Here is a 23,471-nt window from a genome sequence, read left to right on the forward strand (position 1 = left end):
GGAAGAGCTGCCAGGAGTACTGCCCCTTTGCTGTGTGTAGCTTGGTTGGGTTGGCCTGCAGTTGCTGCTTCTGTCTTGGGCAGTGAAAAGACTGGACTGAACTTTCTACAACTTATTGACTGAGGTTCTCCAAGGGCTTGAAATAGAGCTTGACCCCTATTCAAGAAGTCTCAGGACCAGCAAAGACTTCAAGATCATCTGCTACCAGCACTGGGAACTGTGTGTTTTGTGCTGCAACTGAAGAAAGCCACTAGGATTCTGTTAATGACGCTGCTGCTGGCTCTGTGACCTGAAGGCACCACAGAGAGCATCCGCAACCTTGGTCTCATCGACACCGCCGAGCCACTGCTTGCACAGTGACCCGAGAGCAACCCACTACGCACCGCTTCACATCGCCGCCCTGCTATCCCAAACATTGGGGCCACTCCACGCCGACAGACACTGCTGCCTGCACCATGGCCTGAGGGCACCGCTCATAAGTTATTCGACACACTGCCCCACCCCACACCACAGCATTGAACCACCAATGCCAGTGTCAGACTCCAGATCGCCAAATTGCTGCTTGCACCATGACTTGCAGGCCTCGCACATCGCTTGCCCCCATCTGGCACCACAGCCTAGGTTCTACCGACGACAGCACTTAAAATGAGAACATCGCTACCGGTACCATCACCTGCGAGCATCGCCTCACAGCCCTGGTCTCAACAATGCTGCTGGATGCAAGCACAGAGTCGCTGCTTGCACAATGACCAGGCACCGCACCACTCTACTTTGCCGCAGCCACAATGCTGCTGGTGCTCTTGACTTCAATCTCACAGAGTCTGATCAGCAACACGTGCAACTTCAAGGGTCCGAAAACGCCTCTTCAGATCCCATCACCAGATACCAGACTCCCTGCCTTTCCAAGGAACTATTTGCAGGTCTTCCCAACACCGTAGCTGGCCCACAACTTTGCAGTCTGCCTAAAATGCTGGATTTGGATGCTCAAAACGCCGTGATAGCCACAGACTGAGCTATCTACTTCAAGGTATTGTATTTTAAGTCTATTCTTGCAAAATTCCTATCTTTATTACTGTATATTGGATTTTTATCATTTTGGTCTTGTTTGAAGCATAAATATTGGCTATTTTTCTACAACTGTAGTGGTGTCATTTTGTAGTGCTTACACTGTATTACTGTGCATTATGTGCAAATGCTTTACACATTGCCTCCGAGAGAAGCCTGACTGCTCGTGCCAAGCTACCAATGTGGTGAGCTGGGGTTATTTTAGAAGTGTAACCCCCCTGACTAGAAGGAAGGGTCCTTACTTGGACAGAGGACAAACCTGCTAACTAGAGACCCCCATTTCTAACCTGTCAGAAGTGAGGATAGGACTTAAGTTTGCACTTGACCTACAGGGATTGGTGTACACTACTACAATATCGCAGACCACGACATACTGTTTTTCTTTTGGTTTATTTTTTATCTTTACTTGAAGTTCCTACTGCATCATGCCTGAATCAAGAGAATCTTCCAGTTGCATCCCTGGAATTGGTTTTTGAGGAAGATCTGTTGGAAACCTACATCATGAAGGAACTGAAGCAGTTTGCAAAAACCTCGAAGTCCAAGTTAGAGGGCTCACCAAAAAGGCGGAGCAACAAAAGGCGCTGAGGGCCTGGGTCACAGCTAAAAATGCCAGTGGGCAGTCTGAAGATCTTAGTGTGGAGGCAGAGGGGCCAATTCGAAAGGAGAATGTGCTTTTGAGAGAGGAGGGACCCTGCAGGCGAGGCAGCAGTGGTGGTCTGTCCCAGGAGGAGCTACAGCAGACCTTGAATAATTTGCTTGCAAAGTTGAGTGAGATTTTATCAGGTCGAGCTATTTTTAGCATTTACTCGTCTACACTGGCAAGTAGACTTAAACTGGAAGAAAAGGGTGTTCGGTTCATTCAGAAAGGGAACAAGCAATATAGAGCCCTTTAAATCTTGTTTTTATCGCAACACATTTGCTGTCTGTTCAAGGAGTGAGACCAAATGTCAGTTTGTCTTTTTACTAATTGTTGCTTATCTGTTCCTGGAAAAAGCGGTTTAGTTTTCTCTTATTATAGTTAGTGCTTTTTGTCAAGCGAGTTATCTGACAATAATTGTGAAACAAAAGGCTGCAAAACGTCAGGTGTTTTCCCAATACAACATTTAAACAACTTGTAAAGGAATAGTACAAGTATTTCAAAATATATCAGGAATTATGAAAGAACTTTTTTGTAATTCAGAAGTGTGATGCAAACTGATTTACAGAGGAGCAAAACAAATCAGAACACTTTACTTGGTGATGTGCAAACGACATTTTCAGAAACTCGATTTACCTACACTGTACACTAAATATCATCTTGCGCAGGATACTCATTTAAAAAAGGCCGCTGGAGGATACATTTTGCACATAATTTTAATGGCTGCACACTGACAACTGACATCACAGGAAACACACTTCCAAGGAATAAGACGCCAGACGCGTTTCGGGAAAACCAAATCCCTTCTCCTGTGGCGTGTAGTGATGATGAAAAGAACGTGCTGGTGCTAACGCACAATTACATTTAAACACCTGCCGCTGTGGGCGTGGCCAAAACAGTCCTCTGGATGTTGTGGTCTCAATTACCCCAGAGGGCCGTGTTTCGGCCACGCCCACAGCGGCAGAAGTTTAAATTGAATTGTGCGTTAGCACCAGCGTGTTCTTTTCATCATCACTACACGCCACAGAAGAAGGGATTTGGTTTTCCCGAAACGCGTCTGGCGTCTTATTCCTTGGAAGTGCGTTTCCTGTGATATCAGTTGTCAGCATGCAGCCATTAAAATTATGTGCAAACTTTATCCTCCAGCGGCCTCCTTTAAATGGGTATCCTGCGCTTGATATATATTTTTTTTCGTAGTTTTTAATGCCACGAACTTGACCCAAAGGTATCAGCGTGCTTTACATGAGCACCAGTTTCGTTACAGATGGACAGAGTCATATTTTTTTTAGTTAGGCACGGGGAGATGAGGTAATTTGTCCGGAATCATAGGACATTGAGCATTGTTGCCGAGACTCGAACCCAGTTCCCCAGATTGGAGCCCGACCGCCCTAGCCATTAGGCTACACACTCTCCCATATAGATTTAAAACCACATGTCAGTGGGAATTTCTGTGGGCATTTCAAAGTAAAATCTGCTAATTGCAAATAACAGTATGCTGCTACTTTATGCTTTAGTTATGCAGTTATTAAAAGCGACAGTTTTTAAACATGAGTTGAGAAACATTACTGCCCCCGTACTGATGACAATGCGATTAATTAACGGAGGCAAGTCAGCGGTCATGTGTATCCTATACGTGGGTAGATTTGTATTATATATGGAGCAAAAAAAATTCTATTAAATCAAACAAAAGCGTTTTCTGTACAGCAGAACTGCTGAACTGGAGTATTTGAAGGTGCTCATGTGATAAAGAAGAAAATGGTGTCTCAGTAAATTAAAATACTTGCCCAGGATCACATAATTTGAAACTAGTTTATGGGTCAAGTGCATTATAATTAGGTTGAGTATATTATTTATAATCACTAAAGCTGTAGGTCTAGTAACATTCTTGGGATTTTTCGAGGACAGGAGAGAAACTAGGAGGCATCAAATAGAGCTTGAGAGGGTCAAGATGGAATCACAAAAGATGCTTAGACCATAAGTGTGGTATCAACGAGCTGCAGTTCTAGAGTAAATCCAGCACGGATGGCGGCAGCAATTCCTCAGTGCACTCTGAAAGAATAGGACACATTCCCAAGAATGTAGGACAAGCACAACACAAGGAGGACGACATGCAAAGGTGGTTCCAGGGGTATAAAGCATCTATCCACATGAATGGGGTCTCCGAGAGAAATTGGGAGACAGGATTGTGGAACCACTTCACAGAGGAGGGGAGGGAAATATTGTGAGCGTTGGGTAATGGATTTCACCTCACCCATCCTGAAATGAAAGAGGCCCTTCTTACCTGGTATGGCCTCACGCCTGAAAAGTAGAAGGATCAGACCTGGTCAGAACATATAGATTTTTTTGCAGATCACTGGATGTTTGGGTGAAGGGAAGTAATGTGACAGATTTTCTGGGGGTGTACAATTTTGTTTGGGAGCACTCGTCTGTGTTTTGCAGAGCTGTGCCACCACTTGACAGATAATAAGCTAACCGGCCCCAGGAAGCTTGCTACGAAGGCGGACCGCTAGCTGAGAACCAGGGTCCACAAGAAGGTGTAAGAGGGAGACTCTGCCAAAGGTGGGCTGGGTCCTCATCAGAAAAGTGTGGGGGTGGGGCAAGGATAAAGCAAAGGGAGTTCTCATAAGGGCCCCAAACTAGTGCCCAGGGTAAAGATTTCCCCCGCCCCCAGAGATCAGAAATCATGGGGCTCTCAGGAAAGCCTGCACAGTATGGATCCTGCAAGTGCTCTGCGTGTGACCAGGTGTGCCACATGAAGGGGAATCACAAACGCCCAAAGTGGGCACAGCCACCCACCGGTGGGCAGTCCAAGGTTTAGTTAGTATAGCACTTGGGGAGGAGTTGATCCGAGGAGAGGGTAGGGACCCCGCAGAAATGACCCTTGTCTCACTAGCGGACAGTGAGATGGTCCAGGGAAGCCTAATGCCTTAGAATACTAAAAGATGCAAGCAATGGATGACCATCAATGGGCAACGGGTAGATGCTCTCAGAGATACTGGAGCCAGTGTGACCTCAGTCAGGTGTCACCTATTATCTGAGGAGCAAGTATTCCCTGGTGCAATCCACCAAGTATTTGCTGTAGTCGACTCAAGAGCGCCAATGTAAGGTGGCACTGATTACCTTTGAGGGGGTAGGGGTCCTCGGGGTCCCTTGAGGGTGGTAGTGAGCCCCAACATGCCTGTTGATTGTCTGCTAGGTAACGACCTGCAGCAGTCCTTGTGGAAGGATCTGGAGCTCCGGTCTCACTTGGAGATTTGGGGTTGCCAGAGTGGGTATGCCAAGAGAAAGGGCAAGGGGGGGACCGCTCCTGAGGTTCCCACGGTCCAGGAGGCTGACCTAGAGGGGGTGCCCTGGAACCTACAGGGGAACAAGTGGCTGAACCGGGGGGCTTATCTGAGCTGACCCATTAGTAGCAAGAGGGGGGGGGGTCCCACCAGGGAAGAGTTCAGCAGGGAGAATCCCTTTCTCGGATTGGTTTCCAGCAGCAGGCTGCAGACCGCGCAGCTGGCTATCAGTCTGGATCACACTGGATCTACTAGGAGAATGGTCTCCAAATAGTGAGCTTTAAGGTCGCTGAGCCTGGGTCAGCAAGTGTGATGGTGGTACCCCAGCAATTCAGGGCCTTCCTACTGGGTCTGGCTCATGACGTGCCTTTGGCAGGTCAAAACCTTTGACAGGATTGTCACCCGCTTCTTTTGGCCCCAAATGCGAAGGCAGTCTGATGCACATTGTAGTTCTTGAGAAACTTGCCAGGCAAGTGTTAAGAGTGAGAAGAAGTACAAGGCTCCTCTCCGACCTTTTACGGTTGTAGGCACCCCTTTCGAGAATGTGGGGATGGACATTGTGGGGCCTGTGGACCCCAAGACAGCCATGAACCACAGGTATATCCTAGTCTTGGAGGGCCATGCTATCCCTCTCAGGACAAAGACTGACCATGGTGGGCAGGGTGTTAATGGGGATCTTTTCTGTTGTGGGGTTTCCCACAGACGTGGTATATGACAAGGGTATCAATTTCATATCAAAGTATGATATCCCTGGGGAAGGCGTGTGGTGTAACCTGCAAGATCACCACTCCTTACCACCAACAAGGTAATGGTTTGGTGGAGAGATTCAACCTAACTGAAGGGCATGATCAAGGCTCTAACCAACCCCATGAGGCGTAAGTGAGACGTCCTCTCTTTGCTTACAGGGAGGTAGCATAGAAGTGATTAGGAAATGAATTACTCTATGGGCACCCTGTGAGAGGAGCTCTGAGTCTTGTGAAAGAAGGCGGAGACATAGCTCCCAGGAAGCCCCACTCCCCCCCGCCCCCAGGATGTATTTAGCTACATGCTGGCCTTTAGAAATCAGACTGCGCGCTTCAGGAGACTCGCTCAGGCGAACATGGAACCCAGCCAGGAAGAGATGAAACATTGGCATGACCAGAATGCCACTCTGGTTTAGTTTCAACCTGGCCGGAAAGTATGGGCTACGGCCCTAGTAGAGCCGTGCGCTCTTCAGAACAAGTGGACTGGGCCTTTTGATCTGGAGGAGCTCAAGAGCGATGTCACTTATCTGGTGAACTTGCGGACTCCAAGGAACCATTTAAGGGTCCTCTGTGTGAAGCGCCTCAAACCCCTCACTTCAAGAGGTCTGAAGTAAGCATGCTTTTGGCAACAGATGATGTGGTGGAAGAGAACAGTGAACCCTACCCTGACCTAGTGTTTGCCAAGCAGCAAGATGGGTCAGAGGAAGGTGTGAACCTCTCCCCTACACTGACCACAGAGCAGCAGAGTAACTGTCAACAGCTGTTGGGGCAGTTTGCCACGCTGTTATTCCCAACCCCATTTGTCAACCACTTGTGTACCAAGGACGTGGGCACTGGGGACAGTCGTCCTGTATAGCACAAAATTTCCAGATTGACTGGGTCAAAGACAGCATCAAAGAAAAGGTTTCTAAGATGCTGGCGTTAGAGGCGATAGAGCCCTCCAACAGCCCTTGGGCCAACCCAGTGGTCTTGGTCCCAAAGGCTGTTACACCCAGTGCCACTCATGAGCTTCGATTGAGCTTGGACTACCATGGGCTTAATGCAGTCACCAGGACTGACTAGCACCTCATTCCCAGAGCTGATGAGCTCACAGATTGATTGGAAGCTGCCATGTTCTACAGCACGTCTGATTTAACGTCTGGGTACTGGCAGATTGCCTTGACTTACGAGGCCAAGGAGAGGTCTGCATTCTCAACACCGGAGGAGCACTATCAGTTCCAAGAGACGCCCTTAGGGTTGAAGAATGTCCCTGCCACCTTTCAGAGGTTGGTCAACCAGGGGTTCGCTGGATTGGAGTATTTCAGTCCCGCCTACCTGGATGACATTGAAGTGTTCAGTTCCAGCTGGGAAGATCACTGGTACCACCTCTGAGAAGTGTTGAAAGCTCCACAGAAGGCAGGCATCACTATCAAAGCTAGTAAACGCCAGGTGTGGCAGGGGCCTGTGGTGTACTTCAGGCACCAAGTAAAAAGCGGCCCGGTGGCGCCCCTACGATCGAAGATCTACACCAGCCTGACTTGGGAACCACCCAAGACCCAGACATAGGTGAGAGCCTTTTTTGGTCTCACTGGTTATTATATGAGATTTGTCAAAGGCTATGCACCATTGTTACCTCTTGACTGAGCCAACTTCCAGGAAGCAGCCAAGGAAAGTGATCTGGACTCATGCCTGTCAGACTGCTTTTGATGCCCTGAAGGCAGCCATGTGCACGGCACCAGTGCTTAAGGGGCCCAACTTCTCCAAAGAATTAATCGTGCAGACCAATACTTCAGAGCATGGTGTGGGAGCAGTGCTCCCACTCAACTGAACTAATAGGGCCTAGACCAGCCGGTGGTCTTCCTTAGCCGGAGACTACTCCCCAGGGAACAGAGGTGGAGTGTAATTGAGTAAGAAGCTTTTGCTGTGGTCTAGGCACTGAAGAAGCTAGGACCCTACTTGTATGGGACTCATATCCAAGTTCACACAGACCACAGGCACCTCAGATGGCTAATGAAGAGGAGGGGGTAAGAACCCTAAACTGTTGAGGTGGACCATCTCATTACAGGGAATTGACATTACAGTGGGACACCGCCCAGGCAGAGAACACACCAATGCTGATAGTTGTCCAGGTTCTGCTGCCTTAGTGGTGAGAACTCCCAGGTGGGTGGGTAGGTCTCCCTACTCTCAGCTAGAGAGGACATGTGTTTAGACCTGGCATCTTTTGCCATTTTTCCCCTGTCTTTTTGCTTTCTGACCTCCTATTGTTTGATGGTATGCTGGACTTTGTTTTTGCTAGTTTAGATTCTCTGCGTACTTTTTCCAGTTATTCAGTGCTAAAGGGCAAGTGTTATTACTGTAAATTGTGCTACAATTGGTTCTTCAGGGTTGACATATTTCATTTACTGGTAAGTCCTATGGACTAAAGTGCACTGTCTATGCCCAGGGCCTGTAAATCAAATACTACTATTGGGCCTACAGCGCTGATTGTGCCACCCACACAAGTAGCCTTTTAAATGGGTCTCAGACCTGGCACTGCAGTGTCTGCGCAAGCAGTTTTTAACTGCCATGTCAACCTGGCAAGCGCACTCACTTGCAGGGCCTAACCCTTCCCTTTTATTACATACAAATTACCCCCAAGTTAAGCACAAGGTAGCCCCATGGGCAGGGTGCAGTGTATGTGAAAGGTAGGACATATGCTGGTGTGGTTTACGTGTCCTGATAGTGAAATACTATGCATTTCGTTTTTCACTATTGAAAGGCTGTCTTTCCCATAGGTGATCATTTGAGCAGCCTTGTAACATTTTACAAGAGTAACTTTCAATTGGGACATGATGAAGAAAAGGAGTTTAGGTTCCCTGAGCTCATAATTTAATAACCTTTTAGTAAAGGTGGTTTTTAAATTGTGTTTGAAAATTTCACTTTTACAAAACCATGCTACACCATCCTGTGTGCCTCTGCCTGCTTGTGGATTCGCCATCTACTTTTAGACCGACAGGGGCTGTTTGTGCATCCACTCCAGACACTCACACAACGGGAGCTATCCTGTGCTAGAGGGGTGGGAGGAGTTGTCACTGACACCTAAATAGGCTTTGGCTGCTCTGCACAATGCTGTCTCCACCACCTGTAGTGTGGCTGGTACAAGGAGGAAAGAACTTTCTGAACAATAACTTCAAAGGGAAAAAGGGGTAAAAGTATTAGCCATAAAACCCCTGAACTTTAGAACTCTTTTGGACTAAGGAACCTGTAAAGAAGAGCTGGAAGAGCTACCAGGAGGAGTAATGCCCCTTGCCAATTGTGACTTTTTGGGTTGGCCTGCAGTTGCTGCTTCTGTTTTGGGGAGTTCAAGAAGTCTCAGGACCAGCAAAGACTTCAAGATAATATGCTTCCAGCACAGGGAACTGTGTGTTTTCAGAAAATCACTGACGCCATCAACGAAGCCACTACCGGCTCTGTGACCTGTAGGCACCACATAAACCATCGCCACACTTCCCACAGCAACTCTGGCCTCACCGACAACACCATCCAGTCGCTACTTGCATCGTGATCGGAGGGCACCGCATTTTGCCCCACTTCACATTGTCGCCCTGGTATCCCCAACACCACCGCTCCATGCAGACATCAGTGCCACTGCATGCGCCGTGGCCGGGGAGTACCGCTCAAACAACGCACCGCCCATCCCACACCGCAACATTGCGCCTACCAAAGACCGATCTTCAGCAACACAGGCGCTGCTGCCTGCCCAGTGACCTGCGAGCACCGCGACAATCACCACCCCACTTCACACTGCAGCCCTGGTCTCACGGACACCGTCACCGAGCCGATGCATGCACCATGACCTGAAAGCAACGCACTGCTCCACTTTGTCGCAGTCCCGACACTGGTGATCCTGACTTCAACCTCACAGAGTTCAATACGCAACGCATGCGACTTCAAGTGCCCCAACGACTCCTGCATCGTCCTCTGGAGCCGAAGCCACTTCTTCGGAGCCAGGTCCCCAAACCCCTGCATGTCAAAGGTACTGTTTGTGTGTCTTCCCAACATGGTAGCTGGCCCGCAACCTCGCAGTCAGCCTGAACTGTTGGATTTGCTTGTTCACAACACCGCAATAGCCCCGGACGGAGCTACTGACTTCAAGGAACTTTATTTTAAGTCTATTCTTGCAAAATCCATATTTTTATTATGTATATTGGATTTTCTCCATTTTACTCTTGTTTTAAACAGATAAATATCAGCAATTTTTCTAAAACTGGTATGGTGCCCTCTTGTAGTGTTTTCACTGTATTACTGTGCGTTGTGCAAATGATTTACACATTTCCTCCTAGATAAGCCAGACTGCTTGTCCCTAGCTACCAAGGAGGTGAGCAAGGGTTATTTTAGAAGTGCAATACCCTTACCCTGACTAGAAGGAAGAATCCCTACTTGGACAGGGTACAAACCAGCCAACTAGAGACCCACATTTCTAACAGGAGCGGGCAGCTGCAGGTCTATAAATCTCCTCTGGCCCTCCTCTGTGTGTACTTACAGAAAGCAGTTTGCCTTCTGGGAAACACAAAGAGGAACTCTCTTCCAAAAGACAGAGTCCCATTTGACTAAACACAGAACTCAAGCTAGGTGAACTAACGACTTCTAAAGCAGGTCCTGTAATCTTTCCTTTGGGGATCCTTCCAAATTGTTGGGAAAATCTGTGAATGCAGTCATGGAGCTGGCTAAGGTCCTCTCTTTCTTGAAGAAAGTTTTCAACCCTGGCCTTTTTGGAGTGGTCAGGTGAGACTGAGTGGCTGGTCTGGCTGAGCATCCTTTCAATAACCCCAAAGACGTTCGGGCACTTGGAGACCTGAGAGCTGATAAGTGCAGTTCTTGTTACTGTGTGCCACAGGATCTGTAGTTGCTCCTCTAGAGAATAGTATAGAAAGAGAAAGAAAGCTTAGGCCCCAGAGTCCATAAAAGAATTGACAATAATTTGCCAGAAAAGTTACATTTCATATGAAATCCAATAACCTGCAAGCTAAAGCTGTGGGCCAGCCAATTAAACGCAAAAACGTTATAGCCAAATGGAGATGGGTTCTAATGCACTGACGGCCTCCTGTCCAAGGGACCTTTTGGTGGGTGAGGGTTATATTTAGAAAACGTATTGTTTCTCCCATGCTAGAAACCAAACGGTTTGCTTGGGTTTAAGTAACTTTTTGGAAGGTTAGCACTATATGTTGTTACTCAGAGTGGACTATTTGTTTTTTCATAGTTCCTAGAGGAGGTTGAGTCCATGACTCATCATGCCTCTTCACTCCCCTTTATGTTATATAGCCTCCTGAAATAAACATGACTGACCGCTTACCATGTCACATGTGACAAACTGGCCAATCAGTGTAAGCAGTGACCAGTGATTCATTCACAATCCATTTCCACAGCTACCCATCAGGCTGTGAAGCCTGGTGAAGATCAATTCTGATCACCGACTCATCAATTCCCAAAGTCCAGTCCCTCCCCAGATATGACTCTCTGCGGGGACACTCACCTGGATCAGGAGCTCATAGCCAGATGCGGGTTCTGCAGCCAAATTTAAGCAGAGTGCAGGAGAGATCATCGCCATCCTATCTGGGAGGGAGAGGTCAGGCTCCAGGCATCCGGCGCAGAAGTCTTGGTCAGTCCCATCTACTAAATCCCCCCAAACGTTCCCAACATTTACTTGGTTGGCTGGATAATCCAGGCAGAGATCGGCGGCCAGCACCACCGCCAAGTGTTTCCCGCTGGAATCCGCCAGGGTGGGTGCCCCCGAATTCTCGTCAGACCCCTCAGGGTGCCCCCTGCTCCCCGGGCACAATGCCCGCTCTTCACCCTGACCTTCACGAGGCTCCTGGGATGCTGGCCTCAAGGAGCTGGGTGTGGCCGGTCTCAGTGCATCGGGCCCGTGTGGCTCTGCCTTGCCCTCCTGTGGCCCCTGCTCGTGTTCTTGGTCAGTAGATACCCCGCGCATTAGTGTAGTGTCCCTGGGGTCTGCCAGCTCACCCTGCAGCAGGGCCAGAGCCTCCTGAGCTTCCCTTTCGTCCCGAGGCCACTGCACGGGGTCCAGCGACCCCTGATCACTTCCGACCGACGTCTCACCCAGGAGCCCCAGGTCAACAGTACCTGACATCTCACCCAGGGGCCCCTGGTCACCAGCACGTGACCTCTCACCATGGGGCCCCTGGTCACCAGCACGTGACCTCTCACCTGTCTGGGGCCCCTCAGCCCCCCACTGACCCCCAGCCCCACGCAGCGGGGGCCCTGCCACAGACACCCAGACCCACTCCCCGTGGAAGAAGCCGAGGCCCCGCAGGCTGCGCCGGCTCACCCAGAGAGCCGCCTGTCTGTCCGGCCCGGGGCCCCGCAGCCCGCCCGCCTCCCTCAGCTTTCCGGCCCGCAGCAGGCCCCTCGCGTCTCCCGGGACCGTGCGCAGCGAGGCCCGGGCCCCTGCCGGGGAGGTGAAGGAGGAGACCAGCGGGGGCTGCGACGGGGCTGGGGCCCCACTACCCAGGGGCCCGAGCTCAGTGAGCGCCAGGCGGGTCCGGGGCCCCAGCAACCCCTGCAGCGCCGGCCGCGTCTCCAGCACCAGCAGCTCCCCGGGGCCGGGCCCCCCGCGCCACACCAGCCCTGGGCCCAGCACCAGGTCCCCGCTGCGCCGAGCCCCCAGCAGCGCCCACGAGAGCACCGGGGGCCGCGGCACAGGGCGGGCCCGGACTGGGGGCGGCGGGAGGCGGCGCAGCAGGGCGCGGGGAACCAGGAGCTCCTCCCTGCCGGCCTCCCCCGGGACCTCACCTGAGACCTCCCTGCAGGCATCCCCCTGCCACGGCACCGCCCGCACCAGCACCTCCCGCCCTCCGCCACCCCGGCCCCGCAATGCCAGCACTCCGCCGCCCGACCCCAGCACCTCGGCCAGCCGCCCCGGACCCAGCAGCGCGCACAGCGGGTCCGAGGAGAAGGGCTCCGCCGGTCTCAACAACACCGGCACCGCCGCCATCTTGGAGCGGGCAGAGTGCACCGGAAGCTGCGGCCATAGAGAAGGTGACAGATAGCCAGGCAGGATCGGAAGCTGCGGCCTTAGAGAAGGTGATAGACTCAGGCAGCGCCGGAAGTTGCGGCCATACAGAAGGTGACAGATAGCCAGGCGGGACCGGAAGCTGCGGCCATAGAGGCTGTGTCAGAGATATAGGCGGCAGCGAAACGTGTGTCCGGAAAAATAATAACACAGGGTCAGGCGGAAGCGTGGGACACAGGCAGGCGGAAGTTGGGTGCACGTATCTGTCAAATTCTCAGATTACTTCTATTTATTTATTTATTTTATTTAATGCAATTTTATGTAGCGCGGACTTTACCCAAAGGTGTCAGAGCGCTTCACAATAGAACCGAGACCGTTACATGAGGAGATTTACATACTTAACAAGTTACAAATACAAACGAGGAAGATTAAAAAGTAAAATAAAACAATAGAGAGCAGTCACACAAAAATCAAAAACACAATTCTGTGGGACATTCTGTTGTTTATCTCTGGCTGGACAGACGGATGTCTATAGACAGATTGCATTAACCAATTGAGGTTTCACAACGTGAAAGAGGACACTTACTACTCATTACCTAAACTTGCACTTAGCGTTCATTTTAGGTGTGTGCATTATTTGATATACAGTTACCCGAAACTGAAAGATAAACAAAAATACCAACAGATTCATCTTGTCCTTTCTGTCCACGTCTTTGCCCTGCCCATTCCCACACTCGACACTGTCCCATTCGACCAATCAGCATTTGTATAGCGCAGCACTGGCACCCTTAGGGGTATCTGGGCACTGTGCATGCCACGTCAGAATAAAGGTAAACAAGCATTTACAATGCAATGGTCTCGGCATTGTTAAAGTTAGAGCTATTGGCATTGCTCATGACATTATTTTTGTTTATGTTTATAGATTATGGGTAAGAGTTGTTAAGTTAAGGCACTAGGGGCACCAAGGGATTGCAAAAATGAAGGCTTGTCTCAGAGACAAGGTGTGGTTCCCAGCGATGAACAAATGGGTCGATGAACGGGTCCCCGACTGCCACTCCTGTTCCATCACAAATGGAGACCTGCCAAGTGCAGTAGTGATCACCGGAAGAGGCCTGCACAACACTTTGGTCATGTGTTACCATGGACTATGGTAGTCCCCCCGGCGGCAGGCTGACTACTGTAATGCTAGACAGTCACACCAAATACCCTCTGGTAGAACTGGTATGCTCCACAAGATTCAAGAATGTCAAGCCCATGCTTGAAAAAATATTTGCAAAACTAGGGATCCCAGAAGAAATAAAAACAGAGAATGGGGCCCCCTTTCAAGGGCAAGAGTTTCAAGCCTGCAGAGTTTGCACATACAATCACTGTAAGATAACCCGACAGTGGCTTTAGGCTGTCGTATGGAAGAGTGCTTCATGCGCACCTTGCAAAGAGCACTCTGAATCAGGGTAGAGTGCGGAGAAGACGCTGAGTGCTGCTTACCCCGGTTCATGAGAGCCAAATGCCAAACACAACACAGTGCCACAGGGTGTGCCCCAAGCGACCTGCTCATAAGAAGATGTGCCAGGACTTTATTCCAGCAGGTCCTAGATGGAGCCCAGCAGTAATAGATATACAACCCATGCAGGAGAAACAACAAGCCACAAATGACCAGGCCAGCAAAGATCGAAAGGCCATAATCTCAGACCTCTACATCAGCTACAGGGTAATCTTGAAGGATGGAAACTCAGGCTGGGAATACCACACTCCCCTCGAAAGGGGGTGTGGGAAGTCACCAACATACAAGGGTCAATGATAACAGCTCGACATGACACAACCCCTGGTGTCAAAAAATTGTGGGGAATAAAAGAATTCAAATGAGAAGGAGATAATATCACGCACTCCTTCTGAAAGAATGAACCCATGTAATAATAAAAATAATACAAAATGTTCGCAATCTCATAGCTTTATATGTTAACGTTGCACAGTGCAGCAAGAAGGAAATTTTAAATGTGCAGAAAATTATGTTTCAAAAACATTTCCACATCAAGCTGTTCGGCCTCCCCCTGTCCAATATCTTCTATCATAGCGTGCAAACTTTAAAGGCTAGGAGGATATATTTATTCCCACACATGCTGCTTACTTTTGAAATCAAAGAAAATAATTAGGCTCTCCAACCACCAATCGAGATAAGTGGTCGCAGTTGGCCGGATGGCTCAAGTAAACTCAAGAGTACTCGGGGCTTAATCTGTTTAAAAAACCCTGCATACAGCGGAACGCCTGATTTCAGCTACCACAGCTTATGTGCTTAGAAGTCCTGAGTATAGCGTCTTGGATGAATGTCTCTATGGGAACTGCGGCTCACAGAGCTATTACCGAGTCAGTTGGCTAGTTGGACTGTCTCTTGAACAATTGTCAGATATCTTTTTACATTAACACCCTAAACTCTCTGTAAAGCTTTCCTTGCTTAAACAGAGACGTTTGCTTTACTCACAATGCGGGCACTATATTCGCGCTTTATGCTGCCGAACTATTTTCACTGCCACTTGCACCATTAATACTTAATAATGAGATATATCTCCGTTTGTATTACTTTCGATTTCTGAAAGTGATTGTCAGTTGGTGGTGCATAGCAACGGAATAACTAATTTGCCGGGGGAAACTGTCCCACGAGCGCCTCTGACGCCTGCCACCTCTGGGAGCTGTGGAGTCAATCTCACAGCATGAGCCAATCAGATGCAACTGTTTCAAAAAGGAAAGCGTCGAAGGGTCAGCAAGAGGAATTTCAACTAATAAAACTAATGAATGCAGAAGCATGAGCGGGAAGACGCGGGCAATGGCCCAAGTAAGAACAACATATCCCTGCCAAGGGGGTTGCCTCCTTGGCTGAACTGTAAGTCTGCATTGTGAAGCAAGGATTTATTTAACTGCCATCTTCCCCCCATCCCCCACCTGTCACCGCCACCGAGCTGTCGGTAATCTGGCTGTGCAGAAGCGGCTCTTGTGGAGAGCAGCAACGAATCCCAAGTTCTGCTGAGTGAGACGCAGAGGTAATATAAAGCATTCAGGAGCTCAGGGACTCCATATGGCCATGCCTCGGGCACTGTAAACAGGGGAGACGCCTCGGGTGCTGTAAACACGGTGTCGGTGTGAAGGGGACGACACTTAGGGGTTGGCAGCAGCAGCTCAGGGCGCCACATGGCTCTGCCTCGGGCATTGTAAACAGGGGGAGGTGCCAGTATAGGCGTGGCGCCCTGCGAACAATGTACTTGTCAGTGGTGCTCTGCAGAGCTTCAATGCCTAGAGGGGAGGAGGGGCCATCTCTACCTGAACAATGAGAGGGGGTGGGTGAGAGGAAAAAAGATAGAGGAGAGCGAGTGAGGATATAGTGAAAGTTGCGCGGTGAGAAGTAACGACAACAAATGTCTGTTAGAAGCAGAATAGTTACCGATCGGTCAGGAAATCTATCAGGTGAGCGGCAGAGGGAGCCGAGAGCAGGGGGAGAGGACAAGCACACCACTGCCTTTCTCCGAGGTGAAGCAGAAATGCCTCGGAGAAACGCAGCGGCGGTTTCGGATTTGGGGGCGTGTTTTTCTTTTTCTCTCCTGTTGCCATTGGCTGGAGGAGAGAAAAACACGCCCAGCGAAAAGTAGCGAAAAAAAACACCCCCGAATCCGAAAAGGACGGGGCCTGTTTTGCGAGACGAACCTCTTCTCCAATGGCTGGCCAGCATTTAAGAGGCCAGCCAATGGAGAAGAGGAGAGAAGAGGGGCGGGTTCAAGCCCCTCTTCTCCAAGTCATTAAATCTCGCGAGCGAGACTGCGCAAGCGCAGCCTTCGCTAGCCGAGACCTAAAAATGAGCAGAAAGAGGCAGAGTGAAAGTCAAGCTGGCAGGAGGACCTTTGAGCTCCGATTAGTGCTCTGCTGCCAGCTTCACCTGCGCCAAACAGAAAGTGACTGCCAGGGCATGCAGAGACTGATCCAGCAGAGCACCTCTTGGAACTGGGGGTATCCACTGCATACATGCCAATATTTTAGAAGAGGAAAGTGGGAGATTTTTTGAAAATAATTGGTAGAATGTATTTCTCCCATTGACTTCTATTGAGGCCTGAATGGGGTCTATTGCCATATATGGAACTCGGAAGTGTGGTGCTGCAGAATCAGAAATGCAAATATGTTTTTCCTTACCGTCAGAAGCACAAAAAAAGAGCTATGGCAGTCCGAGAGAGTGTGAGAAACATGTTGTGCAATGGCCTGAAAGAGCAGGTTACTGACAGTGCATACTCCAAGTCTCACAAGACTATTCCCTGTCAGCTGAAGCCCGCCGAGGTATCGGGTTTCTGCATGCATGAATCGAGAGGCGGGAAACAAGCCTTTAAATCGGTAGTGTCAAGTCTGAATCGGGAGAGTTGACGTATGCCACTGGGATGCGGACTGTCTTTGGGCTCCTTTGACAGTTGTGCTACCTGATTGCAGCACTAGATGGCGTGTTCCCGAGCTGCTGGCAGTTCCTGGTGGAATTAGGGGTAAACTGCTGTCAGCAAGGCTTGGAGGGGCGACCCATGAGAGCTGAGGACAGGGTAGCCAGTACGTTTAGAGTGTGTGCTCGGCTGCTGGGATTGAACTGGTCTACAGGGACCCATGCACGAGGCTGGAGGGAAGATTAGGCTACAACCTATTGACTTTTAAGTCAACAGCACCTTAGAAGCATCCTTAGAAAATGTCAGACCAGCCTCCGTACAGTGTGTAGCGTGTAGAGAGCGAGCGCAGCAAGACAGGCTGACCACTATGAAGGAGCTTGGGCGTGGGCAGTTCTCTCCACAAGACAATTTTGGGGGAAAAAATACGCTAAATGGTGCTTTATACAACAAATTTTAATTATATATTCAATTGTATTAGATTTTAGAGCACAGTAAATGAGGACCTTACAGTGCACCAGGATTGGACAATCTTGTTGGGGGGCTTCAATGAGTCCCTCACTATCACCCTCCAACAGTGCCCCTAATCTCTCCAGAGCCCTTCTCTAAATGTATTGCATTTCTTTTAAAATTCCTCTGTTGGGGCTTTCCTTTTAGCAGGGTTATCCCTAAAACTTTTTGCCACTTTCCTCCTATTTTTCTGACTTTTTTGTTGGCTTTAGACACTTTACCACTGTTAATCAGTGCTAAAGTGCATGTGCTCTCTCCTTTACACATGGTACGATTGGTTTACACCTATTTGGTTTATTTAATTTACTTTTAAGTCTCTTGTACAATGGTATCCCATATACCCATGGCCTGTACATTAAGCTCACTGGTGTAGTTCGATTTTTTATTACTCTTATAGAAAGGCCACTTTTAGAAAGTGGGCATTTCTCTGTGCTTATACCTCTTGTGCTTTGCAGCCTCACTCCAATACACGTCTAGGGCAGAGTGGCAGCTACATTTTATGCAGACTTTCCAGACAGCCATCACACAGGAAGAGTTGTGTGTGACAGGATTACATCTGCATACTGATGGTCTTCCTGGGCTGGGAAAGAGGGAGGTGGGGCGCTCCTACATTTGTGTATGTTGTGTCCTGCCCTCACACAAAGGGCGGATTTACCCTCTGGTGATGTCTGGAGCCGGGGCTGGGTTTGAAAGGGGGTGTTGTGCACTTCTAAAGTTTCTTTTGAAGTCACCTGTACATCAAAGACATTTGAAGTATAAGTACAGGGGCACTGACGCCATAATTCCAGACACTGTGTGTGACTTTTAAGCAGATCCTGCTGGCTCTACATGCTGCACCTTGCCAGAAGGAGGAACTGCCACTTTACTAACTGCTTTGCTGTGTTGGCCTGTTGCTTATTGTGCGCTGAGCTGCAGCAGGGTCTGCCACTCGGCGACCTGTTTCTGTGTGTTGTTCTGGTGCCTTGTTGCTGGTCTCCTCTAGTGGGATTGGATTGGGTGGCTTATTCCCCCTCTGTTCAAGCCATCCTGATACTACTTCAGCGTTTGAGCGCTAGTTTCAGCACAGCGTGTATCTTGTAAGCTTCCCAATTGTTCTGCATTCAGTGGGCACTGTGTCACGATCAGCGCGTCTTGAGCGCTTCATTTGTGACAATCTTGCTCAAAGCTAGGGCGAGTTCAGCGATTTGTAAGCCAGAGTTGTGGTGTGTTTACTTGCCTGAGCACCTTTATCGTGGATGTCATTGTGATTCAACCGCATTGTTCATCAAATTCAATAAATCACCGCCGTACAAGAAGGAAATCCCTGACAATGCGACCCCCCCAGCCAGGTAAACAGTGACGGGCAAACTGTTTTCAGGGAGAGAGAAGTGCCATGCTGAGGCACTCTCTCTTCACCCCGCCGTAGGCTGGCGAGAACCCCCTGCTGGGGCCCGCTCCCGGAACAGCGCCATAAACCTCCAGAAAGAGGGAACCCTCTACATTGATGACGAGGGCCCCGTGCTTGAGGCCTGCCAGCCCTGCTGAAACTGCCTCATTGCCCGCACTGCCCCAGATAATTCCTGCTGCCCCCGGAGTAGGTGGCTAATGAGTGGGGGCCCAGGGGAGCAGTCAAGCCGTCTCGCATGGTCGGTCCCATTATATGAAGACTGCGGGATTCGGTTTGCCACATTGTTAGTGTAGCAGCTGCACTGCGCTTTTGCTGGCAGCTGTCGGGAGAATTACAAATTTGCAAACAACGGTGACAAGAATTTTCAATTCTATTAAGGACACGGAGGCCAGGATTATGCTTATTATTTCTTTGTTTTTTAATTACAGCAGCCAATAAAAAAACACTTTATTTATAAAACTACAAATCCCATGAGCACCAGGTGCCCTCTAACCATAGAGACTGTCCCTATATAAGGTACAACTGAGGCAACCACTTCCTCTTTCTTTGCATGATCTCAAAACCAATAAATCCAATGTCCTTTGAGACAAAAACTCAATACTGAACTGTGTCCGTGATGGAAAAGTCCTTCACAAGAACCAAACATCTCGAAGTCCAACAGGGAAACTTCCGATCCCGGGGACGGGTCCCCGCATTTACAATAACTGGCGAGTAAACGCAGCACTTCGTAGGAGGGAAGACACTCCAAGTAATCCAGTGAAGAAGGAAAACTCCTTACTTGCCATTCGTATCTGTAACAAAGAGAAAAAATCCGTAATAACGGTAACCCCTGAAAATATCGTAAACATCAAATCCTTCAAAAACAGGGGGGGGAATAGTAAAATAATACAGTCAGGATGCAATATTATCAACATATCTGTAAAGTCACAACATATGATTCAGAACAATACATAACTCTGGGTGGGATAATCCTCGCCTCCGTGTCCATAATAGGATTGAAAATTCTTGTCACGGTTGTTCGCAAATTTTTAATTCTATGTCAGGACCGGAGGCTCCGATTATGCTTGTTCAAAGCTTAGCCACCACTACTGATGCCACATCTAAACTAGGTTTATAATAGAAAAACTTAAAGGTGGACTCTGCCGACCAATCAGCCGCATTCATTATATCGGTTAGACTTATTCCCAGAGAGAAAGATTTAGACGCCATCGCCCTTCGAACAGAATGAGCACCAAATCTGGAGACATCAATGCCTGCTTCGCTCATGAGCCAACACACCCATCTAGATAAGGTGGCTGGGGTCACCGGTCGAAAAGGTTTTTGTAAAGCAATAAACAGCTGCCCAGGCATATTTGAACGAAATTCAGCTGTACTCACCTCATACGCTTTAACACATTGAACCACTCATAATTTCGGGTTATCTGGAAAAGCTGGATAAGACACTGAGGTGGTATTATATTTGGTACGTCTGGAGACAATAAAATTGACCCCTTCAGAGTAGAAACAACGTCCTGCCAAGTCCAAAGCCCGGGTATCAGATACTCTCTTGCAAGAGACCAAGCGTAACAACATAGCCAGCTTGGCGGAAAGCTGTTTCCATGAAAGGTATTTGTTAGCGGGCCAGTTTTCTAGGAATCGTAACACAACTGCGACGTCCCAAAGAAATTAATATTTTGGGCACTGTGGCTTGACCATCCGAATGCCCCTAAGCAATTTGCAAACCAAGGGATGTTCACCCACTGGTTTACCATCCAGCTGAACATGCCCAGCCGAGATAGCCGACCAAAAGTTATTGACCGTTCTGTACGCAGGCCAGATGAAGCCAGGGAGGCTAAGTAATTCATGACCATGGAGACATTTGCTGTAGTGGGATCGACGTCCTGTTGAGCACACGAGCTACACAATTAGTTCCATGCTGATGAATACCACTTGTGGGTGTTAGCAGACCATGCCTGCCTAATGAAGTCATAAGCGTCTCTCTAAAGACCTGGGATCTCCCATCTATCCCTGAAACTCGCCATGCCACCAGAGGGAGTTGCCCTGCTTCTACCAAGGGATGAGGAGCCTTCTGAGGGTCCAGTAACAGGTTCCATCTCTGTGGAAGGAGAATTGGCGCAGCACAAGACATTTCCAGGATTATCGGGAACCAAGCTTGTGCCCTCTACAATGGTGTGTCTAGGATAAGCTCTGCTTGCTGGCGTCTGGTTTGATCCAGAACTCTGGGTATCATTACAAAAGGCGGGAAGGCATAGCAAAGGACTGGAGGCCAGGTCTGAAGGAACCGCGTCTGAGACAATCGCCTCCGGATCCAGAAGCCAACTGTAAAAGTCTGGGAGTTGTTTGTTCAGACGTGGCGCAAACAAATCTAACTGGCAAGGACCCCATAATTGATCCAGAAAATAGAAGACTCGGGGGTGAAGCCTCCAATCGCTGAAATCCCGCAGGTAGCGAGAGTGCCAATCTGCCTCCTTGGTGATGCGTCCCGGGAGATATTCCGCCACAACTGATATTCTGTGATGCATACAATAATGCCAAAAGTCCTTGGCATTCTCTGCAAGAATTCGGGACCTCGTTCCCCCCAGCTTGTTCACATATCGGACTGCTGATACGTTGTTCATCCGCAAAAGGATGCAGCAATCCGTCTTCTGATGGGAGAGACTGTGAATCACGAACGAACCTGCCAGCAACTCCAGGCAATTGATGTGTAGGGAGAGCTCCTCCTGAGACCACCGACCCCCCGTCGAAATCGGACCGCAGCAGGCTCCCCAGCCCCAGCGGCTGGCATCCGATTCGATCACTACCTCGTGACTGGATCCGAATATGGCTCTGCCATTCCACGACTCCATGTGGTCTAACCACCACAAAATTTCCAACCTCGCTTCCTCGGAAAGAGGAATCAGTTCGGCATATCCGAGGCCTTTGCGGAGATGTTGAATCTTTAAGCATTGGAGTGCACGGTAGTGAAGGGGCCCCAGGAAAATTGCTTGGATCGAAGAGGCTAGCAGACCCACCACTCGGGCTATCGACCTCAAGGATACAATCTGCCTGTTCACAATCAACCTCAAGTCTTTCTTGATTGCTCTGATCTTTTATGTGGGAAGGAGAAGCTGGCAGCTCCGAGAATCGATCTGAAAACCCAGAAATTCGATAGATTGTGTGGGAGACAGAATGGACTTCTGAGTGTTCACCTCGAAACCCAGGCTCTGAAGTAAATTGATGGACCACTCCAGGTGCGTGGTCACCAGTTGACTGCAGCGAGCCATGATAATGATGTCGTCCAGGTAGACGATTCATCGAACCCCTCAAGGATTCCATTACCGGACGAAGAAGTTTCGTGAAGCAGCATGGTGCTGACGAAAGTCCAAAGGGAAGGACCTTGTATTCGTAGCAGACGCCCTGCCAGAGAAACTGAAGAAACCGCCGGTGAAGGACGTAGATGGGCACAGATCGGTATGCGTCTTTCAGGTCTAGACGGACCATCCAATCCCCTTCTTGCAGAAGGTTCCACAATAAATGGATGCCTTCCATCTTGAAGTGACGGTAGATTATCCACCCGTTGAAATCTTTCAAGTTTAGGACTAGCCTGGACCCGCCCCCTTTTTCTGGACCAGGAAAACATTGCTGATATAACCCAGAGGGTGGAGTTGAGTGGCAAGGATAGCTCCTTTCTTGAGGAGAGATTGTATCTCGTCCTTAATAAAACTCTGTCCTTGATGTGAAAAATGTATGGGAGGGGATAGGGAACTCTGGGCGAGAGTATCATACAATTCCAGTTTGTACCCCTGGACCGTCTCCAAGATCCAAGCATCTTGCCAGATCATTTGCCAGACCTGTAGGAAAGAGTGGATTCGTCCCCCCAACACCACCCCCTAACACAAGATGAGTCTCACCTGTATTTCCGGTGTCCTGGTGGTTGCCCTGGTTGCCACCGAACCTGCCCCTCCGGGACCGGTTCTTTCTGGTGATGTTGGCTACGTGGGGCGCCTTGATTATATCCTCGGCCGAACGACCGCCCTCGATTTCATCCGGCCCTGGTGAAAACTGGCCAGAAAGCGCTCCTAAGGGACTCCTGTACTTTATCCAGGCCACTGAAGGTGGCCACAAATTTGGTCAGTTCCTTCAAGAATGGCTGGTCGAAAAGGAGACCCTGGGCTACAGGTCCCGTCTCCGAGGAGGACAAGTCCGCTAATTTGGGATCCAGTTTGAGGAGGATAGACCATCTCATCTCACTGGATATGGTGGAGTTGGCGTTGCCCAGCTGACACACTGCTCGTTGCGCCCATCCGATGAGCTCATCAGAGTCTATTGGAGCCCCGAACTCTTTGACGCGAAACCCCATCTCCAGAATTTTGGTTGGAGGCCCGGACAGGTCGAGTAATTTATCCTGGCATGACCTCCAGGCACAGTCTATGCCCTTCTTGGGGTCTTTCGAATATTTCTTTAAATAAGTCAAC

General features: G+C 49.4%; 1 protein-coding gene across 1 annotated transcript in view; it reads right to left on the reverse strand.

The window, feature by feature from the left end:
* Window positions 1-12,812, reverse strand: part of PEX6 (peroxisomal biogenesis factor 6) — a 216,075-nt gene extending 203,263 nt beyond the window's left edge. The window contains exon 1 of the mRNA XM_085610116.1: window positions 11,221-12,812. Coding sequence (XP_085466242.1) covers window positions 11,221-12,702 — 1,482 coding nt within the window. The 5' untranslated portion in view covers window positions 12,703-12,812. The remainder of the gene's footprint in view (window positions 1-11,220) is intronic.
* Between the last annotated feature and the right edge of the window lie 10,659 nt (window positions 12,813-23,471).

The sequence above is a fragment of the Triturus cristatus genome, chromosome 6, assembly GCF_964204655.1.
Source record: "Triturus cristatus chromosome 6, aTriCri1.1, whole genome shotgun sequence".
Taxonomy (NCBI): Eukaryota; Metazoa; Chordata; class Amphibia; order Caudata; family Salamandridae; genus Triturus; species Triturus cristatus.